At 40.6% G+C, this 23,172-nt stretch overlaps 1 protein-coding gene and 1 long non-coding RNA gene across 28 annotated transcripts in view; one reads left to right on the forward strand and one right to left on the reverse strand.

The window, feature by feature from the left end:
* The window catches only part of ASPH (aspartate beta-hydroxylase), a 120,792-nt gene extending 102,490 nt beyond the window's left edge, over positions 1 to 18,302 (reverse strand). For 8 of the 27 annotated variants that reach the window (XM_074577121.1, XM_074577120.1, XM_074577119.1 and 5 more), the window contains exon 1: positions 1,338 to 1,617. In XM_074577121.1, coding sequence (XP_074433222.1) covers positions 1,338 to 1,353 — 16 coding nt within the window. In that variant the 5' untranslated portion in view covers positions 1,354 to 1,617. Of the gene's footprint in view, positions 1 to 1,337; positions 1,627 to 18,081 lie in introns of those variants that run through there. The other 19 variants (XM_074577099.1, XM_074577101.1, XM_074577100.1 and 16 more) reach the window with 8 other exon arrangements.
* A 214-nt stretch (positions 18,303 to 18,516) lies between these two features.
* LOC141739575 (uncharacterized) overlaps positions 18,517 to 23,172 on the forward strand; it is a 63,830-nt gene continuing 59,174 nt past the window's right edge. The window contains exon 1 of the long non-coding RNA XR_012585742.1: positions 18,517 to 18,694. This is a non-coding gene — a long non-coding RNA (uncharacterized LOC141739575). The remainder of the gene's footprint in view (positions 18,695 to 23,172) is intronic.

A 23,172-nucleotide genomic window follows, 5' to 3' on the forward strand; every position in this document is an offset into this window, starting at 1 on the left:
TCTCTTGGTATAGGCTGTCCAACAATATTCAGAGAGAAACCAAGACAACTTAGCCTCACCTCAGGCATGTATTGCTTACTACTACTGCCCTGTACCCTAATTACATATCTGCAAGGTCCGTATACATAACTCATCATAATGTCCCTCTTGTGGGAAAAAATGTACAGGTAGTCTGAAAATAGAGACAAAGACAAGCAGTGTGTGCCAGTACATTCAGAAATATGATCAATTGTATGTGAAAATTATTTTCTTGAGCTGGAAGTTTTAATATTCAGAAATAAACAATTATACTACGTAACAGCAGAACTTCAGTACTCTTGTGTTCTAATGTAGTCAACGGAAGCTTTGTACATATTTGAAATGAAGCCTGGTTACAACAATGTCCTAGAGCAAGCCAGGTGCTAGAAGGGGCAAACAGGAAAGAGAATGTTACTGTATTTCACACTTACTTATCTACCTTACTGTTTTCTACTGTTTACTGCTAGTTGCCTCTGAAGAAAGGGGCTTTACTTATTAGAAGAAAAAAAAAAAAGAGAAAAAGAACACCAGAAAAATGGTGAAAAACAGACAACTTATTTAAGAAACGAAGCATAGCTGTTTATATTTTTTTTCATTCTAAAAGATTGTTTCATGTAAATCCCTGAAAAATGGAAGTTACATAACATAAATTTACCTCTGTTCTGTGCAGATAACCCCAGGCACAGGGTCAGAACAAAACACTGAAAGGACTGACGCTGCCTCCGAGCTCATTCCAGATGGTTAATTCTCAATTCAAGCCCTTTCCCTGCACATGCTGCCAGCTAAATCAGAAGTAGGTCACTTGCCATATCTGGTAAGCCTGTGCTTACAACCCCAGATGTCTTTATGCAGACATCAGAAAGTCTTAAAGTGGGCTCTATTCCTCAACGGCAAATCTTTAAAGGTCCTATACCTCACCCACCCCACATTAAGAGTCATGCCTAAAGATGTACAAAAACCTTTTTACTTTTACTTTAGCTTACGTTAAAGACACTTAGTAATTTCACATACTCAAAAAATAACTTTACAGTCAGATATTTGAAGACAAAACAATGTCTCTTATGTTAATGTGTGCCTTACTCATGCAAAACCTAAGGTACAATTAACTACCTGCCATAAACTCATGAAATACCTCTACTCCAGAGAACATTTAATCAGAGAACAGAGGCAGCCTGTTACTCAGACTAGAACAGCAAATTGGCTAGAAAACACCAACATACCACAGTAAGCCAGTTACTTTGCTGATTACAAACTCAGACATAACCAGTATTTGCAACTACGCATTTTCCATTTGTTCACAAAAAAGGTTAGGATTATACCTGTGTCGTCAGCCATAACATTAGTGCTCGATTTCCACAGACAGAGCAAGTGCGTCGATATCTCCAAAAACTAATGCTGAAGACAGAATAAGAAACGATTTCTCTTCACTGTAGTCTTGCAACAGAAGCAAACAAGTTTCTTAAAGCCAGCTCAGCTGGAACCCGAAACTGGACCCAAGAGAAACCTCTCCTCCAAATCTATTTTTAGAGCTGTTATCCTCAGGAGCCAAACGCTTTTCAGAACTCATATGGCAGTCTAGTTCTGACGACAATCAAATTCACTTACTCCGCCTAACAGAGCATCCTGGGTAGTTGATCCTTTCCCCTCCCCTTAATCCTCCAACATCAAACAGCAGCGAATGAAACCGAGCACACTGTACTGTAGTATTTTCGCCGTAATGTATGCCTTGGTGCCTGAGCTCTGAGGACATTAAATCAATCAGCATAAGCTGAAATACAAATCTGCACACAACGCTTGCCTGCTTGCATTTGTTAAATTGGCCCTTGCCCAAAAAACTTTCTCCATGTTGGCACTCCTCTACCTGGCTTCCCGAGTACCCTGTAGAGACTGTTCATTTGAAACTTGCTAACTGCTTTAAGAATAAAAGACAGCTAATTTCTAAAATGTAGTTTTGAGTCTTCCAAAAGTGTTACTGGAAATCAACCAAACGCATTCTTGCCAAACAACGTTCAGATCAGGACTGTTCCCCTGGTACACCTCATATTTGTTTCCAGCAGATCTGAAGAAGGGTTACTGAGAGTTTTGCTAGAGCAAAGCCTGTTTCCCTAGAGTGCAAGGCACCACATGCCATAAAGGCAAAACAGGCAAGAGTTGTGTTGCATATTTGTTAAAAGTAGCAGAGGTGTTGATTTTGCTTCCCCTTCCAGAAAGGACTAACACTAATTCATCTCACTTACCCCTCCTTCAAATTCTGACAATATGCACACTACCTGTACAATTTAAAGCTAACACAAATGACTAATGATCAACATACTCTCTTCTTCTTAAGGACCAGAAAAGGAGGGAAAAAAAAATATCCACTAATAATACACTATTCAACTTATTTACATCTTCAATTTTAGCAAACTATTCTTTTCCCCACTGCATTTCAAAAAAAAAAAAGCCAGCTCCTTTTGGGTGGGAGGAAGACAAAGACAAACATGTCTCATTAACAGCAACCCTAATAAAAACTTCAGGATCCATCACTCTGCCCTTCCTCCCACACACGTCTTTAGATAATATAGCCAACAGGTAGATGGAGAGAACAGTAGAATGTTACAGCTACTTTGAAAAACAACATATACCTCATGTGGTTTTAACATCCAGCAAACAATTCCCAATTGCAGTGCCCAACAGCTCAAGGGAGAAAAAGCGAGAAATAATGCCCAACTGAGTTTAAGACTTTTCAAATGGATGTAAAGAAACTACAGGCAGTTGATTCTATAACTAGTGTATTTTTTAACTATTTTTAAAGCCACTTGAATACATCAAACAGAACAGATGTTTTAAGAAAGTCCTCATGACTAGTACATTTCAGCAACTCACATGATGCATAAGTGATTTAGAGCAACATATGAAAGAAGTTTAAACAAAGGGTAAAAGTCACCAAATATACAGAGAAATCAACAGCTTACTAAGGGAAAAAATTTTACATGCAATTATATGTCTATTGCATATAAAACCTATATTGTTTTAACAGGCATTAGATTAGGCAATTTTTTGCAACTTCACTTCGGCTGCACCTGCATTTGCAGATACCAGATCTTACTATGAAAGTGAATTCATAGAGCACTCAACTGATGGTGAGAACCTGAAGTTCATATTATACGTGTTTTGGGGAGATTGCTGCAAACTAGACCTTACCTGGCTGAATGCCCATAAGCAGTTGCAGCATACTTTTCTGTTTCATTTCACTCAAACCTAATTAAGTACATGCAGGGACAACAGCACAATGAATAAAAACAAAGTGGGTGGAGACAGTCAAGAAGTAATTTTCAAATGTACACTCCCAATCTGAACTAACACACATATGTTCACCTTTAACCAAGTACCCACAACCTTATCTTGTGCCCTTTAAAAACCAATTGATTGCAAGAACATGTATTCCAAAGAAATGGCAGACATCCTCCTTCCTGAAAAGGGAGGCTACAGATAAAATGGGGGAACTCTTGAGACTCCTCCAAATAGGGACCAAAGGGCCACAAAACTAATCATACACCCAATGAACAGCATACGTTAACGCCCACTTGAAAAATGGAGCTTACACATGTATCTCCCTGAATGCTATAGTTCAAAATACGAAGCAACATAATTTTGGTTAGCTTTGTGAAAGACAAAGGTTAAATTCAATAGTTATACATTTAAAATTCAACCCAAGAACGGGATAGCTAAGTCAACAGCACAGACTTCTTGCAAGGTCTTGTTCTACTGTGTTCAAATGCTGTGACTACAGGTTTGTTGGTTCTTTTTTGAAGCAACTCAAGTTGCTTCACTAACATTCAAAATTGTTATTATTCACCTCAATTGTGTAACTGTTTCAAAATTTAAAAACTATTTTCAAGTTAGTTTTGCTGTAACTCTGCACTCTATACTATTTAGTTAATTTTACAAAAGTATAATTCACAATCAAGACTAACAGCATTAATTCCACCTGTAGATCACTACCAAAGTGCAAGCAAAGAAGCTTAGAGGAAAAAAAAAAAAAAGTCAACTATTAGCACAAAAATAAATGCAGACTTCAAAGCATCAACCTAAGCTTTTGTAATGTGCATAATTATTTCCCACAAAGGTGCATTAGGAAGTAATACAGAAGCAATTATGGATTATCACATGAAGAGAAGGTTCCACATTAGCAGGCAGTTACTAGAAATCAGAAAAACACAGTAAAAGGAAAAACAACAGAACACTAACCTCAGGGAAATATCTGAAAATAGCATTTCAGAAGTAAAAATTATCCATCAGCTAGATCATCGGGAGGCTTTAGAACGTGCTCATTTTAAAAGCAAAATGCACAGTGATAAAAAACGGATATGGGAAAGAAGTAAAAAAATAAGTTACAATAGAACCATCCTACCACCAACAGAGCTGAACTAGTGGCAGTACAAAGACAGAAAACAACCTTTCTTGTATAAGCATGGCCTACTACCGCTTGACATTTTTGGCAAATTATCTTTTCCAATACGATTAACAATAAAAATGTTGCAAGCCATTCCCAGTGATAAAATTGCAGTTAATTTTTTTAAACACTTCTTACACAAAGGTTTGTTGGGTGGGGTCAGTAAAAAGTATCTTTAGTAAAATACCTATTAAAGGGAAGTTTACAGAATTCTCTGTTGATACTGTTTTCCCCCTGCCTGTTAAAATAGAAGCTCTTTTTCCCCCCCTTCTTACTACTGTGAGATAGGTCACATTTCTGTGTATATATACATACTTTTTGTGACGTGTATTTTAAAATCTAGACTCAATAAGCATCTGTGCTGAACTGTTCCATTCTGAGAAGTCCACACACCATAATAATCACACGTGCTATCATGAGGTAAAACAGATTTTCATCTTTAGTTTTCATTCAGTGTAACAAGGGTGGAATAAGACACTTCCAAGGGACAAATCTGAGCTTTTGATGTGCTTTCACAAACTCTATTTAATTTTGTGAGGAAGACAGGTTACTGTTTTCTGTTTACTTTACAGATAGAACAGAGATTTTTTTACTACAATACTTATGGTATCACGTATTAAACATTCCAACATTTTCACAAATATCCAAACTCCAAAATTTTGTTTGTTTTACAATCACGACAGCAATCTTTAGAGATAAGATCTAAAGTTTATGGTAAAGGTTTACTTCTATAAATTCAATATAAATTCTTTGTGATAAAAAACTGATTCTTCCTTTTGGTATACAAGAAATCATTTTCAGCACTGCAACCTTAATGGAAATTAGGGGGAAAAAAAAAAAAAGGGCGGCTTTTTTATGATTATTCTCATTAAACACTAGATGTCTGCCCTGCACTTTATATATTCTAGTCTATATGGTTATAAAGATACCTGTGCATATTATGAGAGGACTTTAATAAACTAAATCAGAAATGTACTAGTTCGGAACAGGGAAATGGATGGAAAAGAAAGAGCTTTAAGTTCAAAGAAAACACAATGAACGTAGCTGAAGTAATAAATTAGCCAAATGAAAGGCAACTCCGACTTTCCTGCTGCCACTTCAGATTTTTAGTGTAGTGTTTGAGGAACTTTTCCTTATTATACGTATAATCAATCTTCACATAAACATTTAAGGTCCTTAATTTTCAATCCCTACAAGCTTTCTCACAGTAAAGTATCCTACTATACAAAGTAGAACATAAATACTGAAAACAAGAGCAAAGTCATAAACTCAGGATTCAACAACTAAGCAGGCTGATCACAGAGATGCTGAGGGTGACACACTGGAGAGAGGAAAAAAGAGATGCGTTAGAAAATATGTAACAAAACCTCTAGGATCGTAAGTGCCCTGATGAACTTCCTTAGCGAAGGAAGTTCCTCCCTTCAATAGACAAAGCGATTCTATGGAACCACCTCCTGGAATTCAGCACTTAATCAGGATGTGAAACATCAGAGGATTCAGTTCTCTCCTCTGCACTGGGGAACAGCGTTTGAATTTCTTCGGAGGTCTAAAACATGCTTTTAAGGATACCCAAGGGTGTGAGAACAAAGCCATTTTAGTCCTTCACAATGAAACTGTTTATTTGTGCATAGTCAAATCTTAACTGGCCACAACAGCAACTTCTAAGAGAGGAGCTCTGAAGAAGAGAGACTAAAGGCCAGTTTTTCCCCTCCCTTCTAGGTAAGAAAGGGGACTCCAGACATAACTGGCCTATCACCACGCTTACTCTCAGCAGACTGAATCTCTGTTTTGCATTGGACTGGAAAAGTTTCAACAAGAATTTAAAATATAGACTCTCATTCCTGTTCAAGTATATCCCATAAACAGCAGCATAAACACTGAAAGTCAACCAAACTTTTTCTTCTTCAAGAAGAAAATGGAATTACATCTTTTTCTCCCTTATCCTGTGCGAGAGGTCTAATTACTAAAGTATTGCACATAAGTAAGAAACCACCCTTTCCAGCCCTGTTCTATGCACAATCAGATCTGCAATCCTATTATCTGAAAATATGCTTCGAGTAAAATAGATACACATAGGTTTTTTTCCTTTTTTTTATATTTAGTTTATAAAGAGAGATGGTCAATACGTTTAAAAAGTCAGCCCATTTCTGAATATAAGCTGTTATAGTTCAAAGTCCTTTTAAGACTACAGATATCTTTATAAGAAGGACCACAATATTCACAAGATTTTTTTTTTAGTTGCAAGCTAAGGTGATTTTGTTACTAAGAAGTGAGAACTAATTATTGTTCAGAAAAAAATTCCTACACAAAACAAAACTATGATTATCCTCCGGCTGACTGATGTCAAGCCTCATTCCCAGAGTTGCTTTTTTTCTTTGAAAATATTATTCTTATGTAGTTACATTTATACTGACTAGAAACAGCAAAGAAATCCTGATTGCTTTCCATTTAAATAATTCTTCTAAGGCATACATACACAACAAAAATCAGAAAATTTATTCAGAAGAAATCTACTCGTAAAAGAAACATCATAAGAATTACTAGCTTTTTTGCTTTTTTTTTTCCCCTAAAGAAACACAAGTTTTTCTCTTAGATGAAAAAGTAACAAATAAAAGACAAAAAGAAACTTAATGAGAAATTCTATCCTAGTAGGTTGCACAGTTTTGTAAGACTGGTCAAAGGCACTTTATCTAAATAGAGCACAACAGTGAATTCTACTCGCAGTGCTAGCTCCGCAATTTTCAGTGCAGTTTGGAGAGACCAGCTGTTTGCCACTGTTAACAACTTTCCTCTGGAGTTCTCTTTATCAAAGCATAACTGCTTAAGTCACAGGAGGTAAAAATGAATACAGAGATAAATGTTAGTAAGAGAAAATCCTGAATCTGCACCTGCATCTTTTCTAAGCATGCTAGAAAGATGACCATTTTCAAAAGCTAGTCAAATTCTGTCCAAGCAATGTTTTGCGTTTTTCTTTTTGGTTATTCATATGAACATTTTTTTAATAGTTCTTCAATTAGGATTTATTACAAGGAAAAAATATACATGCAGATGTGCACACAGCTTAAATGACTAATAACAACATCACTTAACTTGATAATGAACACTGACTATCAACAGGAATATATTTAAAACAGTATTTAATGCATCCATCACATACTATCTGAATAGTTTAGATTACTTTTTTTTTAAAAAAAACCTTTTCTCCACAAACTTAAAAATAGTAAAATAAGAGAGTTAGCACTTCAGGAGAAAACAATGGTCCCATAAAGGCAGAACAAAAATATTTTTGTTATCTATTTACCTGCTCTAATAGATTTGTACAGACAAGTAAACCTTCCTATATTCTGATATTTTTCCACAAACACTTTAGCCAGTTTGCTCAAGTTTTGTTCTTACGCACATACAAACACAAAACAAAATTCATGTCCAAAACTGAATACAGAACTTGTGTCTTGTAAACTTACTTGGCAAGCATAGTTTTTGTACCCTTTCAACTCTCTCCTTCCTTTCAAGCCACCCCTCAAAATTCTAATTTGGATATTTTAAACACCAAGCCAAGAAATTCAAGGTTAAGGCTACAAGATTATAAAGAAATTTTAGTTTGTCTCCTGATACAGAAGCAACATATCTGTATCAGCTATAATATCAACGATACAAAATTAATTCTGAATTTAACTGTGCAGATGACTTAAAGAGTTTTAATAGCTGCTATTTTGATTAACCAGCTCTCTCCACAGAACATTTGGAAATAAGAAGATTTAAAATTATACAATCTACCTATCTTGTATTTGAATGATTTCATGTAGCCAATAGTCCTACATAATTACTAGGTTAATTAAATATTTGGTTGTATTTAGGCCAGAGTGGAGTTCAGGAAAGGTAAATGTGGAGAGGAAATACAAGAAATACTTAAGCCCAGAACATGCAAATTATGCTGGTGGTGACCTTTAAAAAAGTTTCTATTACATAAGGTTGAAAATCCTCATCTCTGCATATAGCATGCTGGCATTAATTTTAGGGTATTTTTTCCTTGTTCCATTTTCCTATCCTGTAATGTGGGTCACATCAATTTGTTTTAGCAACAAGTCCTAATTAAGCCACAAAAGAAAGAAAACAGATGATGCAGGTTCAGTTTTTTCAATTTTTCTCATGGTTTAAAGGAGTTTGAAATAGAAGCAAACAAAACTCTAGTTGCCATGCAAACACCTACAACTCTGCTATTCATGAGTCTCTGCTTACGGAAAAAATAATTTTTTAAATTCTTTTATTTAATGCCTAAACCAAATCTGATACTGAGTCAATTTAATTAGGTGCTAGTTCATAGAGCTGCTATGCACCTGCACTTCCTACAGAGTTCAAAAGAGTTTGTAGGTGTCTCATATCTACAGTCATTATGTACTTTTGGATCTATCGATAGTTATTAAAATACGTTGTTAGGAGATCTCAGTCACAAAAGTATTGCTCTGTTCTCTACTTTCTTGCTACAAAATATATAGCTGTGTCCTCCTGCTACTATGGAAAGAAACAGTTCCACAGTTACAAACTGCTATCTGAACTTTCTTTAATAATACTAAAGAAACCCCACCTTACAAAACACCAGCGTAAAAAGCAAGAAAGTGAGATAAGTTACATTATTAATTAATTGTCAATTATCATTTAAGCAGAACCTCAGGAAATAAAACTATAAAACAAGAAAAAAAAAACCCTAGCTATTAATTATGTTACAAAGTCTTCAAACAACTTGGTAGTACTTGTTACGCTGGGTAAGTACATGCATAGTAATAGTGCAACTGCATATGAAGGAGAGACTAAAATTTGTTTCATTTAAAACAAAGCTGAACCACACGTACTACAGTCTGTTCAAACTCCGTATATGTTTATCTGCATACTTAATTTCCAGTGTGCTTAAAGACACATAATAGAGTTATGATTTACACTTCAAAGCATAGCTCAAAACTCTTCCACGCAAAGAGCTAGTCTGTAGGATGCGGTTAGGAAAAAAAGATTGCTGCAGGGTATCACACAGATTACCAGTTTGTGATCTTCATCAGGACAGAACCACTTGGGGTAAATCAGAACTTCACTGCTCAAGCTCTCTACAATGAAGAATTCAACATAAGAATTAGCACAGGAACACTTTTTACATGTTTCAAAATGATTCAAAAAGGTCCAGATGAAAATGAACTTTTTTTCTTTTCATACAGGTGATCAGTAAAGGGGTTTTCAGTTTAACGAAACAGCAACATTGAAATCTCACCTCTTTATGCACTCTGTAATTAGAAATAATCTTAACACACATGCTTTTACAGCTAGTAATTTTTGTTATCTTTACCAAAGCCCTTAAATATCCAGACATTACATTACCATATCCAGCCAAATCGTTCACCTTCTATGTTCGCACCACGGTTCCAGGATGGCATGAGTGAACATAAAACTCCAAATTCAACCTCACCCTCCCCTGGTGCCCAGCCACTCTTTGTCATCTCTTCCCTTATACCCAAATGACTTTATGGAAAGTTGTGCACTGAGCCAGTCTGGGAGGAAAAGAGACAAGTCAGCTTTCGGCTTATCAGTTCCCTGTGTGGTTCACCTAGCACCTGCACAGCTACTAATTCAGGTACAGGGAAGGGAAATTGAGGAAGACTGCACAGCAACCTCAGACTAGATTAAGCTGACGGCAGACCTATAGCATTGAACTGTAAAAAGACTGAACCCCTTAATCCCTCGATATGATACACATACCTGGAGTCTGAACGTAGACTAGCTACCACCTCTGAGGGGGAATTTTCAGGTGCATTCTCGAAGTAACTGCCAAAATCTGGGAGAATATACTCCAAATTTCTGTCTCACTGAGATTATTACTGATACTTGAAGTTCTCCACCTAGCATTTTAAACAAGCTCTATACCCAAAAGGCTATTGAAAAGGCCACCTTTCTTATGTAACATTTAAACTCTTAAAGAAATGCTCAAAGAGTATAGGAACACAGACATCCTTGCAACTCTAAAGTGCAAGGTTGTCCATATTTGAACCACTATATCTTTTAACCACAATGATTTCCTGCATGCAGGTAAGATACATTAGACAACACAAAGCAGGCCCAAGATTTCAGCCCACCCTGGATCAAAAGGGGCAGGAGAACTTTCCTTGATGTCTTTATCACGTGGCAGCATCTCCAGAAGCAGGGAGAAGAACCCCCCAGTGCTCCAGAATTCTTAAGGAGAAAAAGTACAGACAGAGGGAAAGTATCAGGCTCTCTTTATGTTAACCCTGCTACGCTCAGGTGTAACTGTAACCTTAAAACCTGAAACAATACTTTCTTGAGAAAAAGCAAAGGGAAGAAATCCAAATATCAAGCAATATGAAAAAAATAGTCATAAAAGCTTATACTGTGTTCCAATTGATCGTTTTTCATTGCAGAGGGACTTCGGCAGCCAGTTTCATACAGACAGAACTAATTTTGACGACACAACTGCCTTTTTAAGATTTAGAGCTCATTTAACTCTAGTTCTAGACGAATGAAGAGGTATATCAAGGACTCACTATTCCATGTGAGTATGCAGAGGAATACCTATGTTAATAATTTTAAGAAATAATTTTAACGTTATTTACATCACTTCATTTAATCAGAGATAAGAAAACTGACTTATTTCAACAGTTTTGTTCAGGACATTTAAAAAAAGGGGGCAAAAAAAAAAAAGGTGGGGGCGAATCCCAGCAAAACAAGTAATTTCATTGATGGCGCTGTTGCAACATACTATGTAAGCTATAGATGTTTGGACCATTACTGTTGCTTCCACTATTCAGTCTGGAAGATTATTTTACAATATTATTTTACAATATGGCCCTTCCAGAAAGGCCACCCTGAACAAGACACAAGGCAGACAGATGAATCACAAAGAGGTGGCTCTCCGAATTTTTGTGGTTTTGCTATTCATATAAGCACATTTTTGTGTTTCCTGAAAGTTTAGGGAAGAAACATACACACACATACACACAGTTGTTATTTAGATACTTTGTCACTGACATGAGCAATTCATACTTTGAAAGCTATAGTTAGCTATTAGATACCAGGTACACAAATTCAGAGATTAGTCTCACAAGTTATAATCAAGTTTCCTGGTTAAATTCATCTTGTTCTGAATGCAGAGACATGTTTTTACCAGTCTGTGCCAAACTTTTTTAAAAATATCTAGCAGTAATGGTAATAATTCAAGATCTTAAACTAGTTGTAAGCAACTAAATTAGGCAATAGGATAAGCTTGGTGAAGAAGTCACTGCAAAATTTATAAAACAGTTTATAAGGATTCCACCATTGAGACAAAAAGAATTTCTCATTTGTCTGCAATAGTCATATAGCAACTCTAACAAAGTAATAACTCTCCATTGCATACTCCTGAATACCAAAGATAGCACAAGAAAACATTCCAACATTGAGTTTAAATAGTCAAATCAAAGCAATAAGAAAGTACACTACAAATTCATGAGAATTTGTATTAGTTCAGCAAACACTAGGAATTAGACTTGGACAAACCAGTCAAAACATTTCTATGCCCCACAGAGCATCCCAAATTTACATCTCACTTATGACCTCCATCACCTTAATACCATTCTTCCTAAGGATTACAATTAAAATGAAGATGGAAATAATGCATAGATTGTAACACAAGAAATCAGATGATACACTATACAATTGTGAAGTCAAGAGCACAAAGCAAGCACACTGGCCAGTAGATCAGATCAGAAATTAGAGAGACAGAATTTTTAGATAGATGGAAGCATCACATTTACATTGAATCCATAGTGTAAGAGAAGGAGATGTCACAGCACAGCACAGCTAGGTAGCTGAGAGAGACTGGAGGAGGCATGGGCAATCCCACTTAAAGCACTGGAAGCAGCAACGTGAAGTTCAATGTTCCCAAGAGCCAACAAAAGAACTCCAGCAGGAAAAAGATGACCTGTTTAGCTGATGAACTTTCTCTGGTCTTTAGGTAAACTAAAAAGCTAATGGAGAGCCTCACCCAGAGAACGAACACTATAAAGTAGTCTTTACAATAGAGATGAGATAAAATGTTCAAGTTCATGCAAATTCACAGGTACAACTATCTTTCTAGAAGTGATACTGTTAACTAAAGAAATAATATTAGCACAACTTTGTATTTACATAAGGACATAAGGACAAATTGAATGCATACCAAAAAAACATCAAATCCAAAGAAAACTGAAAAGCTAGAAATTAATGAAAAGATTAGATTAAGGGACCTTAGAAGGTCCAAAAGATGAGTAAAAATTAAAAGCTTGGCAACAGGTTTGCATTTGGATATACAAGGACACTACATGGTTAAAACAGGAAAAAGCAAAATCAAACATCTTCTGCAGTCGTGCAGAGAAAAATCATGGAATCATAGGGTGGGAAGGGACCTCTGGAGATCATCTAGTCCAGCCCCCCTGCCAGAGCAGGGTCACCTTAGAGCAGGTTGCACAGGAACGCTTCCAGGCGGGTTTTGAATGTCTCCACAGATGGAGACTCCACCACCTCTCTGGGCAGCCTGTTCCAGTGCTCTGCCACCCTCACAGTAAAGAAGTTCCTCCTCATGTTTAGGTGGAACTTCCTATGTTCAAGTTTGTGCCCATTACCTCTTGTCCTGTCGCTGGGCACCACTGAAAAGAGCCTAGCCCCAACCTCCTGACACCCACCCTTTAAGTGTTGATTAGGTCCCCCCTCAGCCATCTTTTTTCCAGACTGAAGAGACCCAAATCCCTCAGCCTTTCCTCATAAGAGAGGTGTTCCAGTCCCCTAATCATCTTGGTAGCCCTTTGCTGCACCCTCTCCAGCAGTTCCCTGTCCCGCTTGAACCAGGGAGCCCAGAACTGAAGACAGTACTCCAGGTGCGGCCTCACCAAGGCAGAGTAGAGGGGGAGGATGACCTCCCTTGACCTGCTGGCCACACTCTTCTTGATGCACCTCGGGATGCCATTGGCCTTCTTGGCCACAAGGGCACATTGCCGGTTCATGGTCATCCTGTTGTCCACCAGGACTCCCAGGTCTCTTTCAGCGGAGCTGCTCTCCAGCAGGTCAGCCCCCAACCTGTACTGGTGCATGGGGTTATTCCTCCCCAGGTGCAGCACCCTACACTTGCCCTTATTGAATTTCATAAGGTTCCTCTCTGCCCAACTCTCCAACCTGTCCAGGTCTCTCTGTATGGCGGCACAGCCTTCCGGTGTGTCAGCCACACCCCCCCAGCTTTGTGTCATCAGCAAACTTGCTGAGGGTGCACTCTATCCCCTCATCCAGGTCATTGATGAATATGTTGAAGAGGACTGGACCCAGTACTGACCCCTGGGGAACACCACTCGTCACTGACCTCCAACTAGACTCTGTGCCCCTAATCACTACCCTCTGAGCTCTGTCTTTCAACCAGTTATCTATCCACCCCACTGTCCATTCATCTAACCCATTCTTCCTAAGCTCCCCTATTGAGGATGCTGTGGGAGACGGTGTCGAACGCCTTGCTTAAGTCAAGGTAGACCACATCTACTGCCCTCCCCTCATCTATCCATCCAGTCATGCCATCATAGAAGGCTATCAGATTAGTCAGACATGATTTCCCCTTGGTGAAGCCATGTTGAGTACTTCTGATAGCTTTCTTTTCCGCCACATGCCTTGAGATGATGCCCAGAATGAGCTGTTCCGTCATCTTTCCAGGGATGGAGATTGGGCTGACCGGCCTGTAGTTCCCTGGATCCTCCTTCTTGCCATTTTTGAAGACTGGAGTGACATTGGCTTTCCTCCAGTCCTCAGGCACCTCGCCTGTTCTCAAGGACCTTTCAAAGATGATGGAGAGCGGCCCAGCAATGACTTCTGCCAGCTCCCTCAGCAGTCTCGGGTGCATCCCATCGGGGCCCATAGACTTGTGAATATCTAATTGATCCCTCACTCGATCTTCCTCAACCCAGAGGAAGTCTTCTTCTTTCCCTGTTACCTTCCACAAAGCCTGGGACTCCTGAGGGCTGGGCCGAGCAGTAAAGACTGAAGCAAAGAAGGCATTCAGTAACTCTGCCTTCTCCACATCCTCCGTCACCATGGCTCCTGTCTCATTTGACAGTGGGCCCACAACTTCTCTGGTCTTCCTTTCGCTTCCAATATACTTGTAGAAGGCCCTTCCTGTTGAGCTTGACATCCCTAACCAGGTTTAATTCCAAGGCGGCCTTGGCTTTCCTTGTTTCATCCCTGCATGCTCTGGCAGCATTCTTGTAATCCTCCCAAGGGGTCAGTCCCTTCTTCCACTTATTGTGGACTTCATTCTTCCACTTGAGCTTTTTCAGAAGCTCCCTGCTCAACCATGCAGGTCTCCTGCATCCCTTGGCTGATTTCTTGCTCTTAGGGATGCACCGATCCTGAGCTTGGAGGAAGTGGTGTTTGAATACCAAGCAGCTTTCTTGAGCCCCTTTGCCTTCCAGAGCCCTAGCCCACGGGATCTCTCCAAGCAGTTTCTTGGAAGAGGTCAAAGTTAGCCCTCCTGAAATCCAAGGTTGTAATTTTACTTCTCGATGTTTTGTGTGTGGTACCCATGATCCTGAACTCTTATCATTTCATGATCGCTACAACCTAGGGTGCCCCCAACCTTAATGTCCTCCACCAGTCCCTCCGTGTTTGTCGGTACCAGATCCGGGAGTGCTCCTCTCCTTGTTAGCTCCTGTACCACCTGCGTCAAAAAGTTATCATCAATGCACTGGAGAAGCCTCCTGGACTGTGCATGCCTGGCTGTGTGGTCTTCCCAGCAGATATATGGGTGATTGAAGTCCCCCATGAGAATCAAGGCCTGTGATTGCAAGGCTACCTTCAGCTGTCTGTAGAAAGCCTCATCCTGATCAGGTGGTCTGTAATAAACACCCACAACAGTGTCCTTCATAGGGAGATCTCAGAAGATCATCTCAATCACTATTACGGAGATTAAAGAAAAATTATCAAAGCAACAGTAGCGTTCTTTGACTTCAATCTGTGTGAGGACAACACAGCCTCAGAACTAGCAGAAGTAGGATTACATGTTTTATATATATATAAAACACAGTTCTCTCTAGATACAGATAATGCCTTGTAAAAGATAAATAAAGTAAAGATAATAAGAAGCACATGTTTCCCTCTCTAAGTACCCCCAAACTGTCAAATTTTGACCTGGTTTTTGCTTCTGTACTCCAAATAAAATCGTTGGCATATTCCCACAATTCCATAAATGTCACTTTTAAAGAAGAGTCCATCACTAGCAGTACAAAGCTTAAAGACTTTATTTTTCATTATCACTGATTTGACAGCTTCTAGTATATGACTTTTGAAAGTAAAAGGCAGAGTTGTCTTTCTAAAAAATATTGACTTCCACTTCTGACGTTTCAGTGAATCTGAAAACACCTATATAAACACTACATTTAGAACTATTTGAGACTTGATCTATTCGTAAGATTACTGTCCATGTTTTCTGATGCGGAAACCTAAAAGCAGATGGTTACTACATTCAGATGCAGTTATTGTCTTCACTGCTCAGATTTTTAGATATGCTGTGAACTTCAGTGGTTTCAGAGCTATGAGCAATGCCCTGGCAAGAAGCCACATCCTCTCGCATCAACTGCTGTGAAAGTGACTATTACAACATTATCAAGAACTGCCTCAAACTTGAGGTTTCCACACTTCAGTCTCAGTTACTAGCCACCTCAAAATTATTTCCGCATCTCATTTTCACATCCCTCAACTGTGGCAGGCTTACAGAGTCTGCTGCGAAGACTCTGCTCCTCTAGCTGTTCCTTTATTCGCATGGGGTAATCATCCATTACCTCTTTCTGCAGCTGCAACTACAGCATCAGCTTCATGCTGTAATTTCTACAATTGTCCAAGGACTCTAACTAGGCGTTGCTGAAACTAACAAAACATTTGTTTAAATTTAAGAGGTTACATCTTAGGAGAGTGCCTAACACATTACTCATACTGCTTCATCCCCTCATAGATAACAGTAAATAAGAGTCCTCAGGGCAATTATACAAACCAGCTATTTTAATACATAGAGATAAAAATCTTACTCATACTGAAAATAAAAACCAACGGAATACTTTTTTACTTGGTCACAGATTCAGTTTTCTGATAAATTTATTTTTCAAATGTTGACGAACTTTTAAAGTGATATTTAAAATATTAAAAGAACCTCATTTAGTATTTGAAATTATACCGGGGGTGCGTGTTCTTAATGCATTATCACTGAAAATGTGTATTTAGCTTGCATAACACTGAATGATGATCAGCGCACTGCCAGTCCAAGCAAAAATTGTAATATCAACTCCAGCAATTGGAAAAGGATTTAAAAAAAAAAAACAACCCAAAACCATTTCTATGAACATTGTAATATCACTGTAGTATCATCTCTAAACTTTCATGCCTATTTCAAGTCTTTCTTTCTCAATTGATCATGTGATACGTAAAGTAATCCTATACATTCATTCATTCATCCTTTAATTAACACTGTTCTCCATATTATTGTTATATTCAAAGAGGAAGAACAGATATTTCAGTGTCATCACCACACTTCATCACCGGAGTTCTGTGCATGCCAAGCTCAAAACCAAAGAAGTTACAAGCACGCATTCAATCTCAGATAAGAGCACTTCCTTTCTTTACTGTGTATGGTTGCACAGTGACTCCAGAAGTATATACTTTTTTCCTTTCAAGCGTGTTCTGCTATGCTTAAAAATGCTACTGCACGTAAAGCTTTCCCTACCAAAAGGATCCATACATAGCAGTTTATGAATAGTCATATTTTCTAAGGTGTTCTTTATTGAGGTGGAGGGTAGAGATAGCTGTCTCAAATAACCTTCTGCTTGCATTTTTCCAAGATTATTCCTCCTTGCTTCTATACTTACAGAAACCATCATCTTAGATGCTACACCTACAATAGATCAAACAACTTCAGGCCCGTGTTGTTAAACGGGTCAGCCTGAGGAGATATTCCAACATCCAAGTTTAAACACAAGAATAACGATGACTTCGCTAGCATTAGACAGCTATCGGGCATCCCGGTTCTACCCCCAGCTTCTGGAGGAAAAGGTCTGAAGGAAAAGGCACTTTTCCGGGATACCTAGAGATGTCGAGACCCGCCCCGGGCAGACGATCTGCCTCTCGCTCACCCCAACCCTCTTGGGGAGCTTTCCAGGGACGTCCCCACCGCCTAGGCCCGGCCACGCAAGCCTCTCCTCCACGTGAACCCCCGGGAAGGGGAAAAACACGAACGACAGACCTCCGTCGCCTGTCCCTGTCACGGCCCGCCCCCCCCCCCCCCCCGCAAAGGTCCCGCAGCGCCAGAGGAGCGCGGACCCCGCCGGCCCACTCCGGGCGGGAGGGCCGGGGGAAGGGGTGGGGGTGGCCATGGGGGGGCTGCACCTCAGCCCGCCGAGAGCCGCAGGCGGAGGGGAAGGCGCAGCACCCCCTCGCCCGTCTCCAGGGGCTTCCCCCGCCGCGGTGAGGGGGCGGCCCCTCCCCCAGCTCCGGCGCTCCGACCACCTCCCCACAGCGGTACGCCCCACTCCACCCCGGCGGGCTACCCCTTCCCCTCAGAGCTCCGGCCTGGCTCCCGCGGCGGCGTCACTGACCTCTCTTGGAGCCGGGGCTAGGGCTACCGCCGGCGCCCCGGGAGCTCTTGCGTGAGGCCATGGCAGCTTCTGTCAGGCGGTGGTGGCGGCGGCGACGAGCGGCGGCGGCGCGCGCGCGCGCGGCGGGGGCGGGACGGCAGCGAGAACGAGTCCGGCGGCACCACCACCACCTGAGCCCCGCGTGCGGGAGCGCCCTGTGGCCACACAGCAGCACCGCCCGCCGCACCAGCCAGCCAATGGCGAGGCAGCCCGCGGGCACGAGGCGGGGCTCCCCTCGGCTCCGATTGGCGGCGGCAGCGGAGGGGGCGGGGCGGCGGGGGCGCGCGCGCGCGCCCGACACACGCTCCCCGCCGCCGGCGCCTTTGAACGTGGCAAGCGCGGGAGCGAGCGGTGGCTTCTCGCGAGGGTTCGGCCGCGCGAGCGTGCGCGCGCGCCGGTGTGGGGGTGGGGGTGGGCCCGGGCCCGCCCCCGCCCCCGCCCCCGCCGCTGAGGGGCCGTGTCGGGGCCGTCGGTTTGGGCCTTCCCTCGGCGGCCTCCGCCGCGGGAGAGAGCCGCTTCCATCCGTTCTCTGCTGGCGGGAAAGGGGGCTTGGGCTCTGAGCAGGAGAGGGGCGGTGAGGAGGGGGCGGCCGCTGGCTGCCGGAGCGGGGGGGGTGTGTGGTGGTGAGGCCTCGAGGTCTTCCAGATCTGTGAGGAAAAACGAGGGTGGGAAGGGATGTCCGTGTGTCTGCCCGGCCGGCTGGCTGGCTTGCTGTCCGGTCGGTGCTCCGTGCCCGGCGGCGTCCGAGCCGGAGGCAATGTGGGTGGACCGGGCCGGGGTCTCAGGGCGCCCCGCGGGTGAGGGGCCTCCCCGCCGCCCGCACCCTGCCGGGGGTAGAGGCCTTGAGTTGGTGAAGCGGGCTGAGTGGGGGGGTTGGTTATTTTTGCGGAGGCTCTGCTTAAAGCATTCGGTCCTCTTTCTTAAACCGCCCTCTGCTGTGTTCAGGCGTTAATAACGCATACAATTAAGCTCCCAAATTATGGGGAATGGGCTCATTTAGCCTGTCAGAGAGTGCCTTTTCAACCTGAAGTATGCTATGTCAATAGATGAATTCTCAAACAAGCTTTTTGGGGCTTTAAAAATCGCCTGTGACAAAACAAGCCTCTTTTTCACAGGAATTCAAGATGCTTCTTGTTACTCAATGATTTGGATTGAGACTTACTTAAATTTTGGTTTGGCATAACAGTAGAACTCTGAAACAAAAAAGCAGAACCCACCTTTTGAGTCCTGACCATAAATTCTTTGAGCAACTTGGCCTAGTGGGAGGTGTCCCTGCCCATGGCAGGGGGATTGGAACTAGATGGTCTTTAAGGTCCCTTCCAACCCAAACCGTTCCATGAACTATGATACAGTGTTTCAGGTGAACATAAACAATTCTGGAAACTGGGGCCTTTCCAAATAGGTGGAGAAGACTTTTCCCAAAACAACCGTTGCCACTGTGTTTTGAACTGAGTAGTGCAGTGAAGCTAACCAGAAAAGATGATTTACTGGCGAGCAGTAATCAGTAATTTTGAATGAGATTCGGACTTAAATGCTTAGTCAAGTAACAGGATGGCATTGTGGGCACTTCAGCCAGTAGAAGTAAAAGCAACTGGTTTTGTGAACATCAAAACTAATGAAGCCTACTTCTCAGTATCTCTCATGTGAATTAATTGGTATCTAGTACTGTTGATTATCCAGACTTTTCACTTGGTTATGGCGCTCTACCAAAGTCTTATTTTCACATGATGTTAAGTACTTAACATTTTTGAGATGCTTTCCTTTTGTCTAGTGAGGCTGAAACTGCCAAACAAGTTCAAAAGCTGCTAGGGAGGAGCAGACATACTCATGACCACATAGAATTTATGACAGAAAAGCTAACAGGATGAATTATTAACATTTCAGCAAAACAGAAAGTACAATCTAAGGAACAAATAGTCCTGAGGAGAGCAAGAAAAAATTGATAATATGTAACTGGGTTTACTGAAAATACAAGAATTAGTTAAACAAGCAGTTATTTTCTACTATATTCTTGCAAGTAGTAATTACTGTCAAGTAAGACAACAGCGTTTTGTGGTTGATGTGGGATACAGTTTCCTGAAGCTAGGCTACGGAAAGTGGCAATGTGATAAGAAAAGATGTATTAAAAACATTGAAGCAACTGGGTGAGCAGTGACGCTTGGAAGGATATTGCTCTTGATTTACTGTGAACAAATTTTTTTATCGTAAATGGACTGTAAAATTCCTTATTTCTGTTTTCATTGGCACACAGCTGCCACCATTTCATATTTGGTGTATTCAGTACCTGCTTTACTCTTCTGTCCAAGAAGACTCTCTTGCAGGATTAAAATATACACACAGAGGTGCAAATGCTCATAGCAGGATTGTATCTTTATGCTGATCACTAGCCTTTTGCATGATCTTGTTATTCAGAGGTTTCTGTTGACCTTCTACAGCATCAGGAAGAGATTTTCCTTCCAGTCCACAGATAACTCAAAACTGAAGAAGAATGTTAGGTAAGAGGGGCTATTGTCTCCTAGTGATCAGAGAAACTTTTTCTTATATTCCTGCCTGATAGATATCTCTGATCACATACTTAAAATCTGATCATTTTGCGTGGTTTTGAACTAAGCAGTCTTTCAGATAAACTTATGAAAAAGCACTAGGCCTGCTTTTCCTACTGGGATCACCTGAAGACAGTTCAGATACAGGCTATGTGATCCATGTTGTGCCATTGAAGAAGCTTGGCACAGCTTGGTGTGACTTATTCTAGACTCAGTAGTGCTTAATTTGATTTAAATTTGCCAGGGTGACTGTTGCAGCAAATGATATGACGATACCTTCTGATCTGAAATGTGATGAAAATTGAAGCAAATTTTTAAAATGATGTTTTGGGAAAGATGATGGAGAGAAAAGCAACAATATTTGTAGGTGAATGTGTGTGGGAATGGCATGTCATTTTTAATCTGCTCAGTTGTTTTAGAGCTTCATGTTTGGTGCATTGTAAGGGTATGCAGTAATCCACGTGAAGATAAATATCATTGGTTTTGTTTGTAGGAGGAAAAGAAACAGGGCAGAAAAAGAATGTAACAATGAGAAAGCAGCAAGTTTGTAAGGCAAAGACAAAAAGCCAGAAAAAACAGGAGGAATAAAACCAGAAGTTACATAATAAAGGCAAAAGGTCTGAGACAGAGCCCGCAGCAGTCAGTTGGAGCCTTTCCGCTTGGATCAGATTTATTTAAATCAGAAAATAAAAAGTTCTCCTTGGCAAGAATCACATTTATCCCCACTCCAAACTCTCCTAATTGACTGCTTGTTGAGACTACAGCTAAACTGTATTTAAATTATACTGCATATCGTAAATCATTGCATTAGAAGAATGCCACCGATTAATGAGCCCTGCTCGGAAAATAAATTAATGTTTTTACTGTGCATTTTGTTTCCATAAATACCTTTGCATTAATGCAGTCACAGCTGTTTTTCTGGCCTGATTCATTCAATAGCACCATGACTCTGCTGTTTGACAGAAACACGTCCAAGGTGATAGGCAGAAAAGCAATGAAACAATTACACAAGAAGAGGATTCAGTCTCTAGTCTCCTAATTTCGAAAAGAACTGCAAATATCTGACCTGTCTGTAGCAGGGAGAAGAGATGCTGAGTAAAAGAGGCACTATTAATATGAAAGAATAAGTGACATCTACTTAAAGCAACCATTAGTTTAGCCCTATATTTTTCACTTCCTGTGTTGTAGCTGAATAAGCCCCCTTCACCTGTGTCAAATTCAGTGCTATGGTTTTCTGAGTTTAAACTGTGTGTTCTATTGACAGATTTATTTCTATTCACAGTTTTTATCTGAATTTGTCATAAAGTAATCTATTATACATTGCAATGAGAAGAGCTAGGGAATTCTCAGGGTATGATAAAAATAGCAGGTTAAAAACTCTTAAGATAGCCTAAGATTTTCAATAGAAAATTTTGGCATTTAGAATTTTAAGGTTTTTGATTGTCCGGATGATATTTTTTTCATGCATGGTGAGTGATCTAAGCACCTTGCTAGCCAGTTGGAAAAGATATTTCCACCAGCAGACTTGGTGTTCAGAGGTGTGCCTTGCATGAATTTAGGGCAAGGAGGGTGATGAACAGGTTTTTCTGTTTGTTTTCTGGATTATCAAGTTGACACTTGAACTGCTGATCAGCTTTTGGGTTTCTAATGGGGTTACAGGGAGCACAGAAAATCAACATCCAGCATTTGCATTTGTCAGCCAAAATTCACAAACCACTTCAGGAAAACCAGATCAGATGTTTTTGGAAGAGGGGGAGAAAAGACAAAGTAAAGAGTGTCTCAGTTATCCAAACCTAAACAACTGCATGGTCTGTGGTGGTGTTCCACTTACAGCTAGTTGAATCTGCAGCAAAGTGTATTTGAGTTGGTTATTCTTACAGAGGAATTCTTTCTCATTTATTTATTTATTTATTCTAACAATACTTTTATGTCAGTAGGTGCCTGTTATTAGATTTGTGCATTCTTAAATCAATTTAGAACATTTTCTAAATAGTTGGTGATACTGACAAATGGAAAGCAACCATTTGTTGGAGAGCCATTCAGAAGGTGAAGCATGTCTAGTTCAGACAAAGCTAAAGTTGGAAGTTTGGTAAAATTGCCAAACTAAAATGTAGGCTATCTATTGTAAAGTCTAGGTCAAAAGCTTTTTCTTGCTCTCAGCTGATTAGCGTTGACCTCCCCAAAGAATAACTCAAATAGCATTTGGCCTTTGGATCAGTATTATGGCCTGGCAGTCTGGGATTTGTTACAGCATTGCTTGGATTCTGAGAGTCTTACTGCAGATTTTGCCAGGCCTGATTCAGCTAATTTGATCCCTGTGAGTGTTATTACAGCTGAGAATGAAGCAAACTACTTAGTGCAAGATCTGGTGATTAGATTTTGCATAAACTGTGACGATTATTTGGAATTTAAGTAAGGCCTTTTGTCAGGTCACAGGAATATGTGGATTTGTCTCCTACAGCGTGTGAGAGGCTCAGAAGAAAAGAGCAAACAATTCTTTGTGCACCTG

Source organism: Larus michahellis, chromosome 2, assembly GCF_964199755.1.
Source record: "Larus michahellis chromosome 2, bLarMic1.1, whole genome shotgun sequence".
In the NCBI taxonomy this organism is placed as follows: domain Eukaryota; kingdom Metazoa; phylum Chordata; class Aves; order Charadriiformes; family Laridae; genus Larus; species Larus michahellis.